The 20,189-nt window shown below is 41.3% G+C and overlaps 1 protein-coding gene across 2 annotated transcripts in view; it reads left to right on the top strand.

The window, feature by feature from the left end:
- LPAR3 (lysophosphatidic acid receptor 3) overlaps nt 1-20,189 on the top strand; it is an 84,318-nt gene that overhangs the window by 21,906 nt on the left and 42,223 nt on the right. For both annotated transcript variants that reach the window (XM_069596345.1, XM_069596337.1), the window contains exon 2: nt 6,763-7,519. In XM_069596345.1, the coding sequence (XP_069452446.1) occupies nt 6,784-7,519 (736 nt within the window). In that variant the 5' untranslated portion in view covers nt 6,763-6,783. The remainder of the gene's footprint in view (nt 1-6,762; nt 7,520-20,189) is intronic.

Genomic DNA, 20,189 nt, shown 5'->3' with positions numbered 1-20,189 from the left:
GGTTCGATTCCTGGGTCGGGAAGATCACCCGGAGAAGGGGTAGGCTACCCACTCCAGTATTCTTGAGCTTGGGCTTCCCTGGTGGCTTAGATGGTAAAGAATCTGCCTGCAACGTGGGAGACCTGGGTTCGAACCCTGGGTTGGAAAAATCCCCTGGAGAAAGGCATGGCAACCCATTCCAGTATTCTGGCCTGGAGAATCCCCATGGACAGAGGAGCCCGGCAGGTTACAGTCCATGGGGTCATAGAGTGGACATGACTGAGTAACCAGCAGCAGCATGGTTTGGGGAAAGAAGATTACAGAGTAAAGTGTCATTCTTAATGTATCTGATCAAGGTTACAGGCTAGCAGTGTGACTGGTCACTGTTGATGCTGACCTTGATTACCTGGCCGAAGTCATGTTTGTCAAGTTTCTGCACTGAAAAGAGGCCCACACCCTGTCGTGCTCTCCTCTTTGGGAAGAAGTCACCATGCCCAGTCCACACGTAAGGACTGGGAGAGATGTTCCCCTCCTTTAGAGCATCTACATAATTTATTTGGAATTCTTCTGCATGGGAGATTCATCTCTTCTTTTTTGTTTATTATATTTTTCAGTCTTTTATTTCCATCAGTATGACTAATAGATTTTTTTTAATACATTGGGTGATAGTCCAATCCTACTTTACTTTGTTGCTCAATTGGCCTAGCTTTGGCCATTGAGTCCCCCTTTTCTTTGGAAGTTGTGTGCAAAGAGGAGTCTTAATTTCTGATGTCCATACAGACTGGGGAGAGGTCTCTACCATGGGACTACCCTTCAGACCACCCTGATTTGTCTGCTCTGGTGAAGTTTCTGTTCCAAGGTGGCAAACACCGCTCCTCATACCTCTCAGCTAGCAGAGCTGGGAGCGAAGTCTACAGAGGAAAGTGAAAGAGTTCTGAGACCCTAATTAGAGAGTATGCAGCAGCAGAAGCAGCAGTGGAAAGTAATAATGCTCAGTTTGGTTAAACAAGCAGGGTGCATGTGGGCGTATGTGTACTTCATTTAATTCTGCATTGAACTAGTGTCTACTGAGTGCCTACTGTGTGCTGGGCATTGTCCCACGTGCTGGGGATATGCCACAATAGCACAAAGGCCCCAGCTTCCTAAGCACATGGGGAGACAGACCATAACCCCAAGTAGACAGTGTTGGGTGGTGAGAAATGCTGTAAAGAATAATAAAGCAAGGGACAGGGTGACAGGCAGTTGGCAAGGGGTCGGGTAGGAGTTTGGAGAGGTGCTCTTTTACAAAGTGGCAGGGAAGGGACTCTGATGAAGTGATGTTTGGACAGGAATGAGGTGGCAGAGTGAGCCCTGAGAATACCTAGGGGAAGAGGCTTCTGAGCAGAGGGGCAGCAGTTTAAGGGCCTTGAAATTCATGGCTGAAATGAACCTCAGGGATCATGTGTGGAGTTAAAATATCCCATGCTATCCCAATTTTGCCATTAACATGAATTAGTAAGAATTCAGTGCACAAATGTGGTTGATTGGCAGGAGTGGTCTCTTTCCTGGTGGTTAGTGTACCGACTAACCTGATCTCCAGCTCCCATCTGGCCGGGGTTTCCAGAGAGGACAGGAGAGCTCTATACTTGTGGACCACAGGAAACGAAAACGTGCACAGCACCAACAGATCTTGTTTTGGAGGTATGCTGTTTCATCCTAAGGGGAAAAAGAAAGTGGCATTGAAAGCCAACTAAAAGGCCAGCAGCAACTTGTCTCCCAAGATGTAGTTTGAAATAAGCTGCTTGAGTGGTTTTCACATGTTTTAATTTTCATAATTGTTTCCACATTATGGGCTGGCTGGACAGTGTTTTAGAGACTCAAGTTTGGGAGAGTCTAAATGAAAGCTTTGCTCCTGAAGTTTTCATTTGGATTCCACATATAGACTTTCTAAACCATCATTTTCTGAAGTCTTAAATTACTGAAGTTTAAAGTTGTGGTAATACCTCCAGAGTTTAACATCTTTTGTTTCTGGGTCAAAACTATTCAAAGTCTCTAAACCTTTAGTATAGAAAAAAAAAAAAAAGAAGAAGAAGAAGAAGAAAAAGAAAGAAAGAAAGAAAAAGAAAGCCCAGCTTGAGATTTGGTGGAATTCAAGTTGAACAACATTAGTCTTAAAATTGTATTGTGTAACCTGCTTTCTATGAAATTTGAAAGCATATTTTCAGGAAAAAAATGCCTTTTCCTATATTTCTCAGGGCTTTAAAAACAAAATAAAAAATCTAAAGGGTATTTAGGCTGTCCCATTTTTTAAAAAACATGCGTATAGCGCAAGACAGTCTTTGAATGTGATTTGATGGGATCATTCTATTTTGGTAATTCCAAGGTTATTATAAGTATGACTATAGTTCTTGATCTGTCTCGTATTTCGTTTGTCTGTGGAGAGAAAATGTAGTGTTGTGGAGAAGCTTGCAAGCCTGGGAGCACAGCTGCCTCAAGAGAAGACAAGGCCTTCCACTTACTAGCTGTGTGACCTTAGGCGAGGATACTTCAGTTTCCTCACCCACACAATAGATCATATAATAGTATCTGCATCACTGTGGGTATGATTAAATGAGAAGGCCTACATAAAATGCTTAGTCCTGCATCAGGCACAGAGTAATCACTCAAATATTAGCAATTAAAAATAGTAATAGTAAAGTCAAGATATTAAGTAACTAACCCAAGAACCAGTAGTTAATCAGTGAAATTCTCCAGTTGGCATAGTTAGTGGGTGGTGTGTAAGTCATCAAAGGCATTTAACTGAACCTCTTCCTTATAGTGGGGAAGAGATAGTGTTAAATGGAGATTCATTTGTCCCCTCCACACATGCTAATGCTATAGACGTGAGCATAAAAGGCAAGGTCCCTGGTCTCATGGAGCAGAGAGGTCTAGCAGAGGGGGATGGGTAATAAAGACAAAACACGCACAAAAAGTATGTCATAACTGGTAGAGAAAGCAAGGCTCTCTGATAGCGGGAACCGAGGGTTACTTTGGATTGGTTAGAGGGGGTATCTCTGAGGATGGGATGTTTAGAATTTATAATAGAATCATATTTTGAGGTTTGAGAGAGGTCAAGAAATGATAAGTTGATCATTTGTTATAAGCTCACTAAGTTTTTGGTAATTTCCAGCTAAGAGAATATGGTGATCTGTTGTTAATATATATTGGGGACTGTCAACAAGCTTGACAGCTTATGGCAGAGGAAAAAAATATCAGAAGTACTAATTCACAAACTTCCATTATTCATTTTTGGGAGTTTGGGGTGATTGTGTTGGGAATGTTGTATAAGAGAGTTAGAGAACCTCTTGATTTGGCCTCTTGATGGGACCTCTTGATTTGGCCAGTTGTCAGCATTATGAGGTTTTGTAGTTTCATGAAGTTTTAAGAAGAAAACCATTTTATTTTCATTATCATTGGAAAACTCTAAAGTGTGCTTTGCTGATAAGAGTAATAATAATGAACATAAGTAAATCCTTGAGGTTTTTCCTTTGAGGATTAAGTTTGATTTTTCAGTGTCATAGTTTTCAAAGACAGAATTTGTAAACCAGCATTTAAGAGTCTATTTATTTATTACAAAAAATGTAGATTGTAGAAAAAACTGGAAAGAATTAAAAAATAAAACCCCACAATTCTACCATTCTTTGTTAACTATTTACACTTTGAGTTTTTTCCCTCTTCTTTTTTCTGTCTTTTAACACACATATTTGTGTGTGTTTATATGTGTGTGTGTGTATATATATATAAATATATGTGTACTTACATATATATGTATATATACATATACTTTATTTTAATTAAAACAATAGCATATGCTTTTCTTCATATTAATACAGCCTCATAGTAAACATGATTTTCAATGGGTGCATAATATTCCATCTTGTGGAATCTTTTTCACAAATTCCCTATATTAACTTTTTAATATTCTCATTGTCTACTTCTCCCAAAAGTAGAATTAGAGCTTGGGACATAGGAAACTGTGGTGGGAGTTCTGGTTAATCATGGTTTTCCTGTGGTTTTCAACTTTGTAAGACAAAACTACTTCTCATTCTCAGGACAACTTTTGCTAAAATATGTTGAAGAATGTGCCATTTCGGTTTGATGAGGGAAAGTTGAATTTGAAGATTTTTAAAGTTTTTAAGAATCATTGAGGTTTTAGGGCATGATATAATTACAAATTCAACCAAGTTTATGAACCACAATAAATGTTAAAAACCCCTTTCAAAGGAAATTAGGAAAATTTAGCTTTCTGCTAGTATGTTAATTCCTACATCTTTCTGACATTAATCTTGATAAACTGATGAATTAAAGATAATATAATTTTAGGACTTCCCAAGAGGTTCAGTGGTAAAGAATCCACTTGCCAATGCAAGAGACTCAGGTTCGATCTGTGAGTTGGGAAGATCCCCTGGAGAAGGAAATGGCAACCCGCTCCAGTATTCTTGCCTGGGAAATCCAATGGACAAGAAGAACCTGGTGGGTTATAGTCCATGGGGTCACAAAAAAAGTCAGACACGACTTAGCAACTAAACAGCAATAAATATAATTTTTAAATCAGAACAGTGTTTCTCTTAACTATCTAGAACACATAGCAAAATAAAATACATGAAATAGTTTTCATTAGTAGGACACATAGCAATTGCATACTAAAAAGGCACATAATCATTAAAATTTCTCATGTGGTTTTTGGGTTTTTTTGTCCTGAATTTCAGTATACTTTCAGTACTGTTGAAAGCTACATTTTATCTTTGGATATTAAAATTGAATTTTACTAGATTAGTATCTTCCATTCAACTCTCATCTGCTGCTGGTGGGATTAGAAATATCTGTCTTGAGGGCAGTTCGACAACATATACAAGAAACCTTTAAATAAGTTTATATTTGCTATTTCATCAACTAAAGTATGTGGGTTAATCCTAAGGAAATAATTGGCCAAGTGTGTAAAGATTAATGCATAAGAATGTAGTCTTTCTTGTCAAAGTAAAATATTAGAAACAACTTAAATATCCAACAGTTAGGGATTAGTTAAGTAAATTGTGGTATATTCATACTGGAATATTGTGAAAATTATCATATAGACGTGTAGTTTTAACTTGGGAAAATTATCATGATATAATGTGGATATATTGACCTGTTTAATGAAGTTGTCTGATATTGGCAGTTAGTGGTTGGTGAATATCTTCCAAAGAGAATAGTTCTTGTTTTGTCATTAGTAAAAGGCAGTTAGACCCATTTGTATTTTGAGATCATTCCCGTTTGTTTATCTGAAACATATATCATGATATTTTACCTTTCATTATTTATGGCAGAAACACATATATCTAATTCAGTAAAAATATCATTATACCATTATAAATTAAAATGAAGACTGTCTACAATAAATCTCTATTTTGTACTACTTTAGACTGATATTTGATCCCCTTATCCTGATTCTAGATATGATATTGAGCTTTACAAGAGCCTTTAGAATTTATGAGAGCCTTAAAAGCTGGGGATTTCCACCAAGTTTTCACTGTTAGAGCCACTTCATTCCCACCAGTGGACTGCTCAGTGCACGTGTCTACCAGGTATCCAGTTTCCTAGAAGAAATATTGTAGCCTCGTTTCTTGAGAGAGAGCCCTGGTCATTCTCTCCAGAAGATAGATTACCTGGTCTTCAACTCCATTCTCCGTTGATTGGACCCTTCACAGCAATGGCCGGATCACTCTGAGGCAAAACACCTGGTCTTCCCAACAAGCACAGACGCATGCGCATTGTTTGAGACCCTGCCCAGCCCGTCCTTGGTCAGAACCCCTCACTTTTGGACTGCGAGAGACCTCATCCTGAGATTAGTATCTTACTTGTCTTCCTGGTGCCCCAGTGTGGGGTCTACTTTCAGACATGTGACTGGACAACTTGTCTTTACTTGGCAAGTGCATTGTCATACCCTCAGACTCCAGATTCTAGTCTTACCCATGAAGGACTGCTCTTCTGCTACCAGCCATTAAACAGAGCCCAGGGAAGGAAACTGACTTGAAGTGATTGAGGTGGATAATCAAATATGCAAATTCACATTGGTGCAGTTTGGCTTAGGAGAGTAAGAAAGAAGTGAACAAGAAGGTAAAAAAGGAGGATTGAGGACAAGGTCGCCAGCCCTGTGCCGCGTGCTTAGCCAGTGTCGTCGTAGCTTGAAACTAAAACATGGCAAAGGTGGATCAGAAGTCTTGGGAAAGCCATATGGTAATGTGAAGAGTAACTCAACACCTGATATCTTGGCAAGAATGTGCCTGGCATTACCAACTTGCCCTTGATTAATGAACAGAACCTGTAAATAAGCAATGAGCTGGAAACCACCAGGAGAAGTGTTAACATACTATGCTGTAATTGTCACCAGTATAGAGTGGATTATTGCAAGGTTCAGAATATTTGACCTAGTTTTGCCTCCTGATCATTCATTCTTTCAGCCAGCCAGCCAACCATTCAGTAAATATTGGTCTTGAGACAGCCAGGGCAGATGGGTCCTGGGGTTATCATGATGAACAAAATAGATAGTACCCTCGCTCACTGAGCTTACACCTAACCTGAGAAACAGAAAACCGTGACTGATGTGAGATAAATGTTGTAATAGAAGGTCAAGGACCAGGGTCCTGGAGCAAGGGACATTTACACCAGGATCTGAGGGATTAACAGGAGTTGACTAGAATGAGGGGCTTAGCAATGGCAACTGGTGGTTTAGTGACTGATTTTTGCAAAGAGTGATATTTGTTTCTTCTTTAAATTTCTTTCTAGGATGTTCAGTTCTTCTCCACAATGAATGAGTGTTACTATGATAAGCGGATGGACTTTTTTTATAATAGGAGCAACACTGACACTGCTGATGAGTGGACAGGAACGAAGCTTTTAACTGCTTTGTGTCTTGGAACATTTTTCTGCCTGTTTATCTTTTTTTCTAATTCTCTAGTCATCGCAGCAGTGATCAAAAACAGAAAGTTTCATTTCCCCTTCTACTACCTGTTGGCTAACCTAGCTGCTGCAGACTTCTTTGCTGGAATTGCCTATGTGTACCTGATGTTTAACACTGGCCCAGTTTCAAAAACTCTGACTGTCAACCGGTGGTTTCTCCGCCAGGGACTTCTGGACGCTAGCTTAACAGCCTCCTTGACCAATTTGTTGGTTATTGCCGTGGAAAGGCACATGTCAATCATGAGAATGCGGGTCCACAGCAACCTGACCAAAAAGAGGGTGACGCTGCTCATCTTGTTCGTCTGGGCCATCGCCATCTTTATGGGGGCTGTCCCCACGCTGGGCTGGAATTGCCTCTGTGACATCTCTGCCTGCTCTTCCCTGGCCCCCATTTATAGCAGGAGTTACCTCATTTTCTGGACTGTGTCCAACCTCATGGCCTTCTTCATTATGGTCGTGGTGTACCTGAGGATCTACATGTATGTAAAGAGGAAAACCAACGTCTTGTCTCCGCATACGAGTGGGTCCATCAGCCGCCGGAGGACGCCCATGAAGCTAATGAAGACGGTGATGACTGTCTTAGGTAAGAGGAACCAAGTCAGACGTTATTCCCCTTCATTCAGCAAATATTTATTGAGTACCTGCTGTAAAAAAAGGCACTTACTAGGTGGTAGGAATGCAGGAATGAACCTGAACAGACATAAACCCCCACCTGCCTGGAGCTTATACTCTAATAGGGGAAGGCAATGTAAGTACTGTAATGGGACAAAAAATAATTTTATAGTAAATTTTATTATAAATTTTGTAAAATAAGATGTTGAGGAGCCTAATGGGAAAAAATAGAGCAGGGAAGATAAGAAGTGTGCTAAACAGGTATAGCTTGCAATTTAAAAAAAGTATTGTGAGGGACAGCTTCACCTAGAAGATGACCTTGTAGCCGAGATAGGAAAGTGGTGAGGGAGCGAATCGTGTGGGTATGGGGGCCGGCGGGGGGGACAGTGGTGGGTGTTCCAGGCAAAAGATGCAATGAGTTTTGGAGGCTGAACAGAAAGGAAGCCAGTATGGCTGGAGTGGAGTGAGTGAGGAGGGCGATGAGGTCAGAGAGCTGAGGGGGTGGGGGTGGGGAGACTCAGATTCAGTGGGGCTGTGCAGTTACCGTAAAGGCTTTGACTTTTCTGAATGAGAGGAGAAGCCATTAGAAGGTTTTGAATGAGGGAGTGACATGATCTCACATTTTAGTGGCATCTCTTTGGCTGCTGTTTTGAGGAAATACTGTAGTGGGGCAAAAGCAGAGGCTTAAGAGGGCATTTCAGTGCCCAAGAGAGATGGTCCAGAGAGCAGGACCAGAGAGCAGTCCAGAGGTGATATGACGTGGCTGATTTCTGAATTTTTTAGATGATAGCACCAATAGGATTTGCTGATGAGTAAGGTACAAAGGAAGATGGCAGGGCTAGGGGAAGGTGGAGATGGAGAAGACAGAAGAGATTTGGGGAGAAGGTGGGGAGTTTGGCTTTGGTCTAGCTAAGTTTAGGGGTGTTTTTTAGACATCTCAGGGAGTTATTGAATGAAGCTTTCAGGATTTAGGGGTGGACTGGAGATCTATATTCGAAAGTCACTGGGGGGAAAAGTGGTAGTTTAAACCAAAAAAACAGATGAGCCCACTGTGAAAGGGAGTGTGGATGGAGGAAAGAAGAGGACCAAGGAATGAGCCCCAGGACATTCCAATGTAGGGAAGATGGAAGGCAGGAGCAACCAGCATAAAACCAAGGAAAGGGGTAGCCAGAAAACCCAGGGGAATACAGTGGCCTGGAAACTGTGAAAAAGAAAGAGTTTATCAACAATGGTCATACTCTTGAGAGGTAGAGTCACACAAGGTCTCACTGGGTTTAGCGGAGTGGTAGTTGTTTGGTGACCTTGGAAATGTCAAAACTAACATAGCTGTTTGGTGACCTTGATCCAAAGGAAATTAAGAAAAGGACAGAAGAGAACCTTTAAGACAATGGGTTTGAGCACCTCTCAGGAGTTTTGCTTTCCGCTGTGATTCTTGGACCAGGAAGACTCATTTGGGTGAAGAATTTTACCTTTGTTTTGTATTCTCTGTGACAGGTAGCCAGTTGTGCACCAATTCCAGTCCTGTGTCCAGAAGACAGGTAGACTTTGTGATGGGTGGATGAAGACTTTTATGGTTTTTCCGGCCTTGACTTCTACATTAGAGAGACCATTTCTCACCCTGTGTGGTGGCTGCAGCTGTGGGGACCATTGCTGAGAGAGATTCAGGAGGATAGTCCTTTTAATCCCCAATGTGAAGTAACTATAAAGTGAATTCCTGGGGAGCAATTCATAATGGAAGATGCAGGGGATGCGTGGTCTGGAATGGGAACCATCAGGATGTCAGTAGGTCCTGAAACTGCTAGTGTGGTTTGGAGGTCAGCAGACACGTAGTATGATTGTTAAAATAATTTCAAACTGAGGGTTTATTTAAGATAACAAATATTTATATAGGGTTTAATGTGTGCAAGCATTGTCCTAAGGATTTTGTGGATATTAGCTTATTTAATCCCCTTGGCAACCCTGTGAGGTCAGCTACTGTTATCCCTGTATCAGATGAAGAAACTGAGTGGAGGGTTTAAGTAGTATGGCCAAGGTCATTCATTGTTAATGGTGGAACCAACACTGACCAGTTGGCCGGTGAAGTCCACATGCTTATTACCACATTCTGTAACTAGTTTTGCTTTATTTGGACTTTTTACTGGCTTCTTTGTTCTGTCTTCAAGTTTGAATACCTCATTCTCCTTGTAGTGCCTTGACAAGAATGTAGACAGCAATAAGGAAAGGTGGAGTCAAACTGATCCATTTTTCTACTCTTGAGCTAGAACTATTGATGTTTTTGGTCTTTATTCTTAGTGTCAATAAACTCTACTTTTCCTACTTGCAAGCATAACTGTTTGCTTTGTTGTTGTTGTTCAGCTGCTTAGTCATGTCTGACTCTTTGCAACCCCATGGAGTGCAGCATGCCAGGCTTTCCTGTCCTTTACCATCTCCTGGAGCTTGCTCAAACTCATGCCCATTGAATCAGTGATACCATCCAAAAATATCATCTGTCATCCCCTTCTCTTGCCAACAATCTTTCCCAGCCTCAGGGTCTTTTTCCAATGAGTTGGCTCTTCGCATTAGGTGACCAAAGTATTAGAGCTTCAGCTTCAGCATCAGTCCTTCCAATGAATACTCAGGGTTGATTTCCTTTAGGATTGACTCTCCTCGCTGTCCAAAGGACTCTCAAGAGTCTTCTCCAACACCACACTTTGAAAGAGTCAATTCTTTGATGCTCAGCCTTCTTTATGGTCCAACACTCACATCCCTACATACAAGAAAAACCATTGCTTTGACTATACAAACCTTTGTGGGGTTTTTTTTTTTTGTTTGTTTGTTTGTTTGTTGCCTTTGTTTAATACACTATCTAATTTTATTATAGCTTTACTTCCAAGGAGTAAGTGTCTTTTGATTTCATGGCTGCAGTTACTGTCTGCAGTGATTTTGGAGGCCAAGAAAATAAAGTATGTCACAGTTTCCATTGTTTCCGCATCTATTTGCCATAAAGTGATGAGACTGGATGCTATGGTCTTAGTTTTTTGAATGTTGAGTTTTAAGCCAGCTTTTTCGCTCTCCTCTTTCACCTTCATCAAGAGGCTCTTTCCTCTTCACTTTCTGCCATGAGGGTGGTATCATCTGCATATCTGTGGTTATTGTTATTTCTCCTGGCAATCTTGATTCCAGCTTGTGCTTCATCCAGCCTGGCATTTCACATGATGTACTCTGCATATAAGTTAAATAAGCAGGGTGACAAGATATAGCCTTGACATACTACTTTCCCGGTTTGGAACCAGTCCATTTTTCCATGTCCTTTTCTAACTGTTGCTTCTTCAACTGTGTACAGTTTTCTCAGGAGGCATGTAAGGTGGTCTGGTATTCCCATTTCTTTAAGAATTTTCCAGAGTTTGTTGTGATAACACAAAGGCTTTAGCATAGTCAATGAAGCAGAAGTAGATGTTTTTCTGGAATTCTTTTGCTTTTTCTGTGATCCAATGGATGTTGGCAATTTGATCTCTGATTCTCCTGCCTTTTCTAAATTCAGCTTGTACATCTGAAAGTTTTCAGTTCATATACTATTGAAGCTTACCTTGGAGAGTTTTGAGCATGACCTTGCTAACATGTGAAATGAGTGCAATTGGACAGTAGTTCAAACATTCTTTGGCACTGCCTTTCTTTGGGACTGGAATGAAAACTGAACTTTTCCAGTCCTGCGGCCACTTCTGAGTTCTGCAAATTTTCTGGCATATTGAGTGCAGCATTTTTACAGCATCATCTTTTAGGATTTGAATTAGCTCAGCTGGAATTCCATCACCTCCACTAGCTTTGTTCGTAGTGATGCCTCCTGAGGCCCACTTGACTTCACACTGCAGGATGTCTGGCTCTAGGTGAGTGATCACACCATTGTGGTTGTCTGGGTTGTGAAGATCTCTTTTGTACAGTTCTTCTGTGTATTCTTGCCACCTCTTCTTAATATCTTCTGCTTCTGTTAGGTCCAGACCGTTTCTGTCCTTTATTGTGCCATCTGTGCATGAAACGTTCCCCTGGTGTCCCTAATTTTCCTGAAGAGCTCCAGTCTTTCCCGTTCTGCTGTTTTCCTCTGTTTCTTGCATTGTTCACTTAGGGAGTCTTCCCGTCTGTCTCTGCTGTTCCTCGGAACTCTGCTTTCAAATGGGTTTATCTTTCCTTTTTCTCCTTTGTTTTTCACTTCTTTTCTCTCAACTATTTGTAAGGTTTCCTCAGACAACCATTTTCTCTTTTTGTTTCTTTTTGGGGGGGATGGTTTTGATCACTGCCTTCTGTACAATGTTTGAACCTCTGTCCTTAGTTCTTCAGGCACTCTGTCTATCAGATCTAATCCTTTGAATCTATTTGTCACTTCCACTATATAATCAACAGATTTGACTTAGGTCACACCTGAATGGCCTAGTGATTTTCCCTACTTTTTTCAATTTAAGTCTGGATTTTGTAATAAGGAGTTCATGATCTGAGCCATAGTCAACTCCTGGTCATGTTTTTGCTAACTGTATAGAGCTTCTCCATCTTTGGCTGCAAGGAATATGTCGATCTAATTTCGGTGTTGACCATCTCATGATGTCCATGTGTAGAGATATCCCTTGTGTTTTTAGAAGAGGGTAATTACTATGAGCAGTGTGTTCTCTTGGCAAAACTCTGTTAGCCTTTGACCTGCTTGCTTCATTTTGTACTCCAAGGCCAAACTTCCCTGTTACTCCTGGTATCCCTTGACTTCCTACTTTTGCATTCCAGTCCCCTGTGATGAAAAGGACATCTTTTTTTAGTGTTAGAAGGTCTTGTAGGTCTTCATAGAACCGTTTGACTTCAGCTTCTATGGCATGAGTGGTTGGGGCATAGATTTGGATTACCATGATATTGAAGGTTTGCCTTAGCAATGAACTGAAATCATTCTATCGTTTTTGAGATTGCACCCATGTACTGCATTTTGGACTCTTTTGTTGACTATGAGGGCTACTCCATTTTTTATAAGGGATTCTTGCCCATTATAGTAGATATAATGGTCATATGAATTAAATTCACCCATTCCCGTCCATTTTAGTTCACTGATTTCTAAAATGTTGATATTTGACCACTTGCTGTCTCCTGTTTGACCACTTCCAGTTTACCTTGATTCAGGTAAATTGACCTGGACCTAACATTCCTGGTTCCTATGCAATATTGTTCTTTACAGCATTGAACTTTACTTTCACCATCAGACACATCCACAATTGGGCTTTATTTCCACTTTGGCTTAGCCTCTTTCATTCTTTCCAGAGCTATTTCTCTGCTCTTTCTTCAGTAGCATATTGGGCATTTGCTTGGCTATGTACCTTCAGAAACTACTTGCCTGATTGAAGACAAAACTTTTTCCAGCATGTTCTATATTTTAGACAGCATGAGATGGAAAATAACTCAGTCATCCTGTTCTGTCCTAGAATAGGACTCTGTGAGATGGTCATCATGGTCACCAGCTTCAGTGTCATATGTAACTTTGTCTGGAACATATAACAAGTTTTTCTGGAAGGATTAAAATTAAGGTTGTATAGTTTGGGCAGGTGTGGTGTTGGATAAGGGCCAAACCAGAAGAAACAGTGAAATTGCCAGGCAGGATAGGAGAAGTCATGGCATCAAGAGGAAACAGCATTGAGGAATTGGTCAACAGCAGGAAAATAGCTTGGTGTGGAGGACCTGGGGAAGTTCCTCAGTGGTGAGACAGAGGCATCTGGTGGAAGACAGGAAGTGGGGAGAGAGGAAATGAAACTGAAGAGCTCGGTGGTATGAGGTTTTTAGACTTACAACTCCTGACTTCATTGGATAACAGATTTAGGTTTTTAGCCCCACTGCTATGATTTTCTGTAGAGATGATGTGAAGCTCAGCTTTCCCTAGTTAAATTTCCTTATCAGAGATTCAATAGGTAATCTTTAAATTCTTTTCAAGTTCTGAAATTCAGTAGTCTACCATGACAATAAATAACCAAAGCCTACACAAAGTTCAAGGATTCACTGAGCATCAAAGCACAAAGCCTCCTTCCATAAGAGCATCTTCTCTGGTGTTCTTAGGAAGGAAGCCACTCAGTGGCTCTGTCTGATGCATGTAAGAATTGCTTAATTCAGGTGTTTGTCATATGATAGTATATATATTAGAAAAATCAAAGGACTGGCACCTACCACTACTATAGTCACTGGTTCTGAGTATGTTGAAATTAACAGCGTAATATTTATTTCTTTAATGATTACTTGATTTAAATAAATTCATGATAAAATACTAAATCCTCATGTTTACTCCTTGATGTGTATTTTGTAGAAATTTTTAATTTAAAATTAAAGTTTCTTGTAAACATAAATTCTTTTAAGTATTAGAAAATTCATAAATACATATCATATCAACTGTCTGTTAAATAGCATCTAAGAGGCCAAAGGCTGTATGAATTCAGTGAGTTTAATTTCATTTCAAAGAAGGAAGAAGGGATAACAGGGCCCGTAGAATTTGGGGAAGGCTTCTTAGGGATCTGGAATGGTGGGTAGGATTTGTATTGGCAGGAGGGAAGGAATTCTAAGCAGGAGAAACAGTATGATCAGAAGTGTGATGGTAGGAACGTCTCAAGCGTGTGCGGTAGCACAAGGACTGCCCTGTGAAACACAGAGGCAGGTTGAGGTCCAAGGGGAAGTGACTCTGAAGAAGGAAAGTTTAGTTGGCGCTTCTCTTTGGAAGGAAAAGGGTAGATCCAGATGACCTTTGTGTTTCTTTCCAGGTTTAGGATTTTGGTTGAACACAAAAAGCATACAGAACTGGATGGGGAGCACTCTTTAGGCTTGAGGAGATAGATGATGGTAGCGACTACGGCAGTATGAATTTTAAGTCTGTGCGTGACCGGAAAGGCATCTAGGCAGTGTGTTCCTATTTCAGCTACCCTGAGGTGGAATGCTGCTCACATCTGGGTTATGATGTGTGATGATCGCTTTATGCGAAAGAAGTTGCTTGTTGAATGCTCTCCTTGAAAAGACACCGGAGACATACGATCCTACTTTCCACAGGGCACGAAGGCCCTGCCTAAGAGAGACCCCTGTATTTTGAAATCTTACTGGACAGCCAGCCTATGGCAACCAAACACACAGAATACCCTGCGTGGAAACCTCTAACTTATTGTCATCAGCAGTACCCTGTGTGAACTGTGCACCTAGGGATGTCTTGTTTTCTAGGAAATGGCCTGGACTTTCTTTTATTTTGCAATATCTGGAAATGAAGATGCTAAGGATTTGTGAACCATTCTTTTGAAATTTTTCATAAGCCTTCCTATCTCTTAGGATGGTGTTTTCAAGTTGCAAGTGTGACCTACTAGCAAGTAATGAAATCAGGAAATTGTAACTGACACTTTTTTTTAAAATGACATACAGTAGAATAGAAGAGGAAGTATCAGAGTGAATTACATATAGTAGATGTAAGTATTGTTTCATAGTGTGTATGTGTGTGTGAGAGAGAGGGAGAGACTGGTTTATGGTATAAATTTTTTTTTTTTACTATGGGTTATGGAGAAGAATGGGCTTCCCAGGTGATGCTAATGTTAAAGAACCCACCTGCCAATGCAGGAGATACTAGTTACGCAGAGATGTGGTTTCAATCCTGGGGTCGGGAAGATCCCTTGGAGGAGGGCATGGCAACGCACTCCAGTATTTGTGCCTGGAGAATCCCATGGATAGAGGAGCCTGGTGGCCTACAGTCCACAGGGTCACAAACAGTCAGACATGACTGAAGCAACTTAGCACACAGACATGCATGCATGCATGGAGAAGAATATTTGAAAAGCCATGGTCTTAGGGTCAAGGTTATTTTTTGGCCAGTACAGACTGAGGTTTTTAAAAATATGAGCAGCATTAAGTTAAGCGACTTTTCAGTTTGTGGTCATTGAAACAAAGAGCTGAAAGTTTTTATTTCTGCCTCCCACCTCTCCACTTAGATCAGTGCTGAATCCTCCTTACCTTCTCTCAGTGGGGAGGGAAGGGTGGCAAAGTGGTGGCAAGAGAAGAAGCAGTACCTGGAATTCTCGTGCTAGGAAATGGGTGAAAATTTAGTGCCATATGAACCTTGCTAGAGCACTATTAGTAATCATGCGCAACATTTCTGCAACACAGTGTCTTTTTCAGTGTTTTAATTGTTCTTGTTTGGACTTGTGGAAATTCTATAGGGTAAGTGGGGAAGATGCTATTATCCTTTTTTCCTGCCGCTCCCCTAATTGCTCCCTGTTACTCAGTTATAAGTCATTATTGAGTTCCTCAGTTGGCATCACTGAGCCTTTGCTCAGACTGGAACACCTTTCTTCTTGTTCTTCCCGGGAAACTCCTATTCAGTTTGTAAGGCTCAGCCCCAGGGCCTCTATTCTCTGAGTCTTGCCCTGCCTAGATACATCTGGCTCCTATCTCCTTTGGGCCACTCTGACTTATCTATGTCTCAATCAGCACACTTCATTTGTTTGCATGGCTTTAGTTTGAACTAGGGTGTCCACTTCTGGAAGATGGGACCTGTACCTTGTTGGTCTGCCCTTGCATATATAACATGCTGTCTGGAATACATGTGCTGAGGTTATAATAGAAGGAATAAGTGAGGAAACTGGGGTTTTCAAAAGCTAGAACTAAAAGTAGAACCCAGGTTTCTTCACAGGCAGCCCAACCTTCGGCAGGCTCTGGCTGTGAAGTAAGAGATGGGAGGGGAGTGGGTGGGTGGGTGTCCCCTGTCATACTGTGGGAGGCTGAGGTCTCAGAAGGGCCGGTGACAGTGGTCTCTTGGGAAGAGGAAAACAAATGAATGTTTTCTGAGTGCTTACTCTGAGGTCTGCATCTTACACACTTTTAGGATTTTCTTTCACTTAACCCTCATGACGACTCTCTGCCAATCCATTTTATACATGAGGAAACTTGGATGGATTTAAGCATCTTGACCAAAGGCCCATACTGGTAAAAATAATAGTAGTTAATACTTACTGTGTGCTGCACATGGTTCTGAGACATGTTTTACTTCATTGAATCTTCGGTGAGGGAAGATTCTGTTATTATACCCAGTAAGCCAAGGCCCTGAGAGGTTCAATGTCTTGCCTGAGATTAGTATTGATAACAGAGCTGACATTCAAATCTGAGCAGGTTGGCTCCGAGACCCAGGTTTTCAAGGTTAGTTAGCAGCCTCTGGTAAGTGGTAGGGCTAGAATAGCACTGATGCATGCAATGAGGTTTATGGGCTTCCCTGGTGGCTCAGGTGGTGAGGAATCTGCATGCCGTGCAGGAGACACAGGTTCAGTCCCTGGGTTGGAAAGATCCCCTGGAGAAGACGATGGCAACCCACTCCGGTATTCTCTCCTGGAAAATCCCATGGAGAGGAGCCTGGTGGGCTACAGTCCATGGGATCACAAAGAGTTGGACACAACTGAGCAACTAATACTACTGAGGTTTATACTTTGTATCTCCCTTCACTTCTAGTTCAGTTTATCTCAGTAAAGGCCCTTGATGTCTGACGTTTCCCTTGCTCTTTGTCTTAAAGATTCTGCAGCATGGTGACAGTGATGACAGCATCTCCCAGGGAATGAAAGCACCACACTCTTCAGACTTTATGTTCTTTAAAGTCAACGGCAAGAGTAGGGGCTTTGAAATAGGGAGGGAACCAGATTTAAAATATGGCTTTGCTGCTTCCAAACTGCGTGATCTTGAGCAATTCACCTGACCTCTCTGTGACTTTGTTTCCCCATCTCTAAAACAGAGATCATATCAGTACCCCTGGCATGCCAAGGTTTTGAGGATGCAGTGAGACAATGCACGTAAAGTGCCGATAGTAGTGCTTGACACATGGAAAGTACTAAACAACTTAACATAGTTAAGTACTAAGAAGAGTAAGTTGCTCTGAAGAGCTCTGCCCTGCATTCAAGCCCTCTTATCCCCAGTACTGTGGAGATGGGGACTGGAGGCCCACTGTTGGCACCATCATGATGGCAGATTTTTGTAATGTGGGCGTGCAGCCAGAAAGAAGCTAACTGGGTGTGCTTTGCGGAGGCTGCCTGACAGCAGACACATGGCAGAAGTTCAGTTCCAGGAGACCCAGGCCAACCTGAACACATGCCGCCACGGCCCTGCAGGGCTCTGCGCTTGCATCGCTAGTCCCTATAAACCACCCTTTGCTGCCCCATCAGCCCTAGTAAAATCCTGTCAATGGTTCCTGTCTCTAACAAATGGTCTTTGCATTAATAACTCATTTTGCCTTTGCATCATTTATGAATCAGACATGCTAAGTGAGACCCTAACTATCAAGTGTTAGCTTAATAGGAATCCTGTAATATAGTACCAACATCTTATGTGTGGATCCATAAGATATTTCTCATAAGAAACTGTCCCCATCTTCTAATGAATTTGGCCAGGATTCCTAGTTAGCCACGTACTGTTACCACCTTTACTAGGATTGGGAGATTTGCCCTTTGAAAAGAATTGGGAACACACAGACGTATACACACACACACATGCACAGAAATCAGGACTCAAGAGAAACTAGCTATGGGTCCCCAGGAAATGTGAAATGTTTCTTTCTAGCTTTTGTGACCTTGTAGTGGCTTCTGCATCACAAAAGCCTGCTTTCAGTGTTTGCTGCCTTGCATGCCTTCATAATCAAATATCTGTTTTTTAAAAAAGCTAAAGCTTTGCCTTAAGAAATGCTGAGTGAAATGATCAGATTTTTGGCACTCAAGAGTTCTCTTGTTGCTGTGCATTTGTTTCAGAATGACTAATGCTTTTCAGAGGCAAGCCATCCAGGCACCAGTACTCAGTACATTTTGTCCAGGGGTATTTGTACTTTTGTCTTGGAAACAGCTAATTAAAGGAGCACCTTTGTGGCAGACGCTTCTCCCATGGGCTTCTCACTGCAGCAGGGGCCTTCAGGAGAGGGGCTTGGCTTCCAGGCCAGCTATAAATGAATGAGGGTAAAAATGCAGCCACTTCCCAAATGCTGCCCCCAGCAACACAGCGTCACAGACTCTTCCATTCTGAGGGGAAATGTGTAAATTGAGAAAGCCTCAGCATCTGGATTTAGCTCTAAATTTTTGAAAAAGCATCATTGTTTGTCACCGTATCCCACCTTTTCAAATTGTCTGCACTTCGTAATACTCCTTCTTATCCCACATTCTTAGGAGTCTGTCTCTCCCCTTCTGCCTCTGCTATGTGTGCCCTTTGTTTTATCATCTCCGGCTCTTAGTTCTTTTTTTTTTCTTTCCTGCTTTCATGTTTTAGATACCTTCCTTTGCAAGTCAGTTCAAAAGTCATTTTTCCAAATCTTTGTCCTTATTTCCAGTGTAATCACTTCCCTGCCTTCCTCCCACTTCCGTTTCCTGCATGTGCGCCTTGAGTTCTGTTCATCTCAATTCATTCAGCTTCTTTCATTTCCCTATCACACTCCCTCCTTCAGAACTGTTTTTTCTGGCTTTTCATCTGTTCAGAAACCTGAAACCTTTCTCTTCAGCTGGAACAATGACTGAATATTTCCTGAGTATAAGGTACAAGAGGACGTCTCAAATTCTGCCTCTTTGCTTTTCCCCCCAACTTTATTAAGGAATAATATAGAATTGTGTGTGTGTAAAGTACACAGCATGCCAATCTGATGGACATATTCCTTGTGGAACTGATGACCGAGATCAAGATAATGAACACATTCATCACTTCATATAGTTAACTCTGTTCCCTTTCTCTGTGGTGAGAACAAAAAGATACATGCGCAGAAACTTTCCGGTGAGCAGTCGTCAACTCCAGTCATCACACTGTATATTAGATCCTCAGAACTTACACTTCCTCCAGCTGAAAATGTGTGCCCTTTGATCTATACCTCCCATTCCTCCTCCCCTCCCTCTGGCAATCACTATTCTGTTTTCTCTGTGAAGTCAGCCTTTTTTTTTTTTTAAAGAGTTCACATATACACAGTCTGTGCAGCATTTGTTTTTCTGTCTGGCTTATTTCATTTAGCAGAGAAGTCTCATTACTCAACTGTATCCCACTCTCCTGCCAGCACCTAGCCTCCTGGAAGGTTTAGTTCCAGAGCTCAGTGATGCCCCCTCTTAGGTCTTGGCATCTGCCAGAGGAGAATGTGCTTGTTTCCTATCATACCAGCTGAGTAGCCTAACACCTGGAAGAGCATGGTATATGTTGATCCCTGGTAGAATTTACATCAAATCTGTGTTAACCATGTTTGTAATTTTAAAATTTCCACTGGCTCCAAGCGGGGAAAGGAGGGGAGTGGGATAAATTGGGAGATTGGGATTGACATATATATTTATATTTATATATATATACACACATTATTTTTTGTTATGTATTCAGCTATTACCTTTTATTTTGGGGGGATATAGTTGCTTTCCATATATACACTAATGATACTATGTATAAAATAAATAACTAATAAGAAGCTAGTGTATAGCACAGGGAACTCAGGGCTCTGTGGTGACCTAAATGGGAAGGAAATCCAAAAAGAGGGGATATATGTAAACCTATAGTTAATTCACTTTGCTGTGCAGTAGCAACTAGCACAACATTGTAAAGCAACTAGACTCCAATAAAAATTAATTAAAAAAATAAAATTTCCACTGAGGACTGCACTCAGTGTGTAGCTAAAGCACACATTTTATGGGAGGGAA

The sequence above is a fragment of the Ovis canadensis genome, chromosome 1 (assembly GCF_042477335.2).
Source record: "Ovis canadensis isolate MfBH-ARS-UI-01 breed Bighorn chromosome 1, ARS-UI_OviCan_v2, whole genome shotgun sequence".
NCBI lineage: Eukaryota > Metazoa > Chordata > Mammalia > Artiodactyla > Bovidae > Ovis > Ovis canadensis.
Note: the sequence above shows the minus strand (reverse complement) of the source record. Positions and strands in the feature narration are given on the sequence as shown.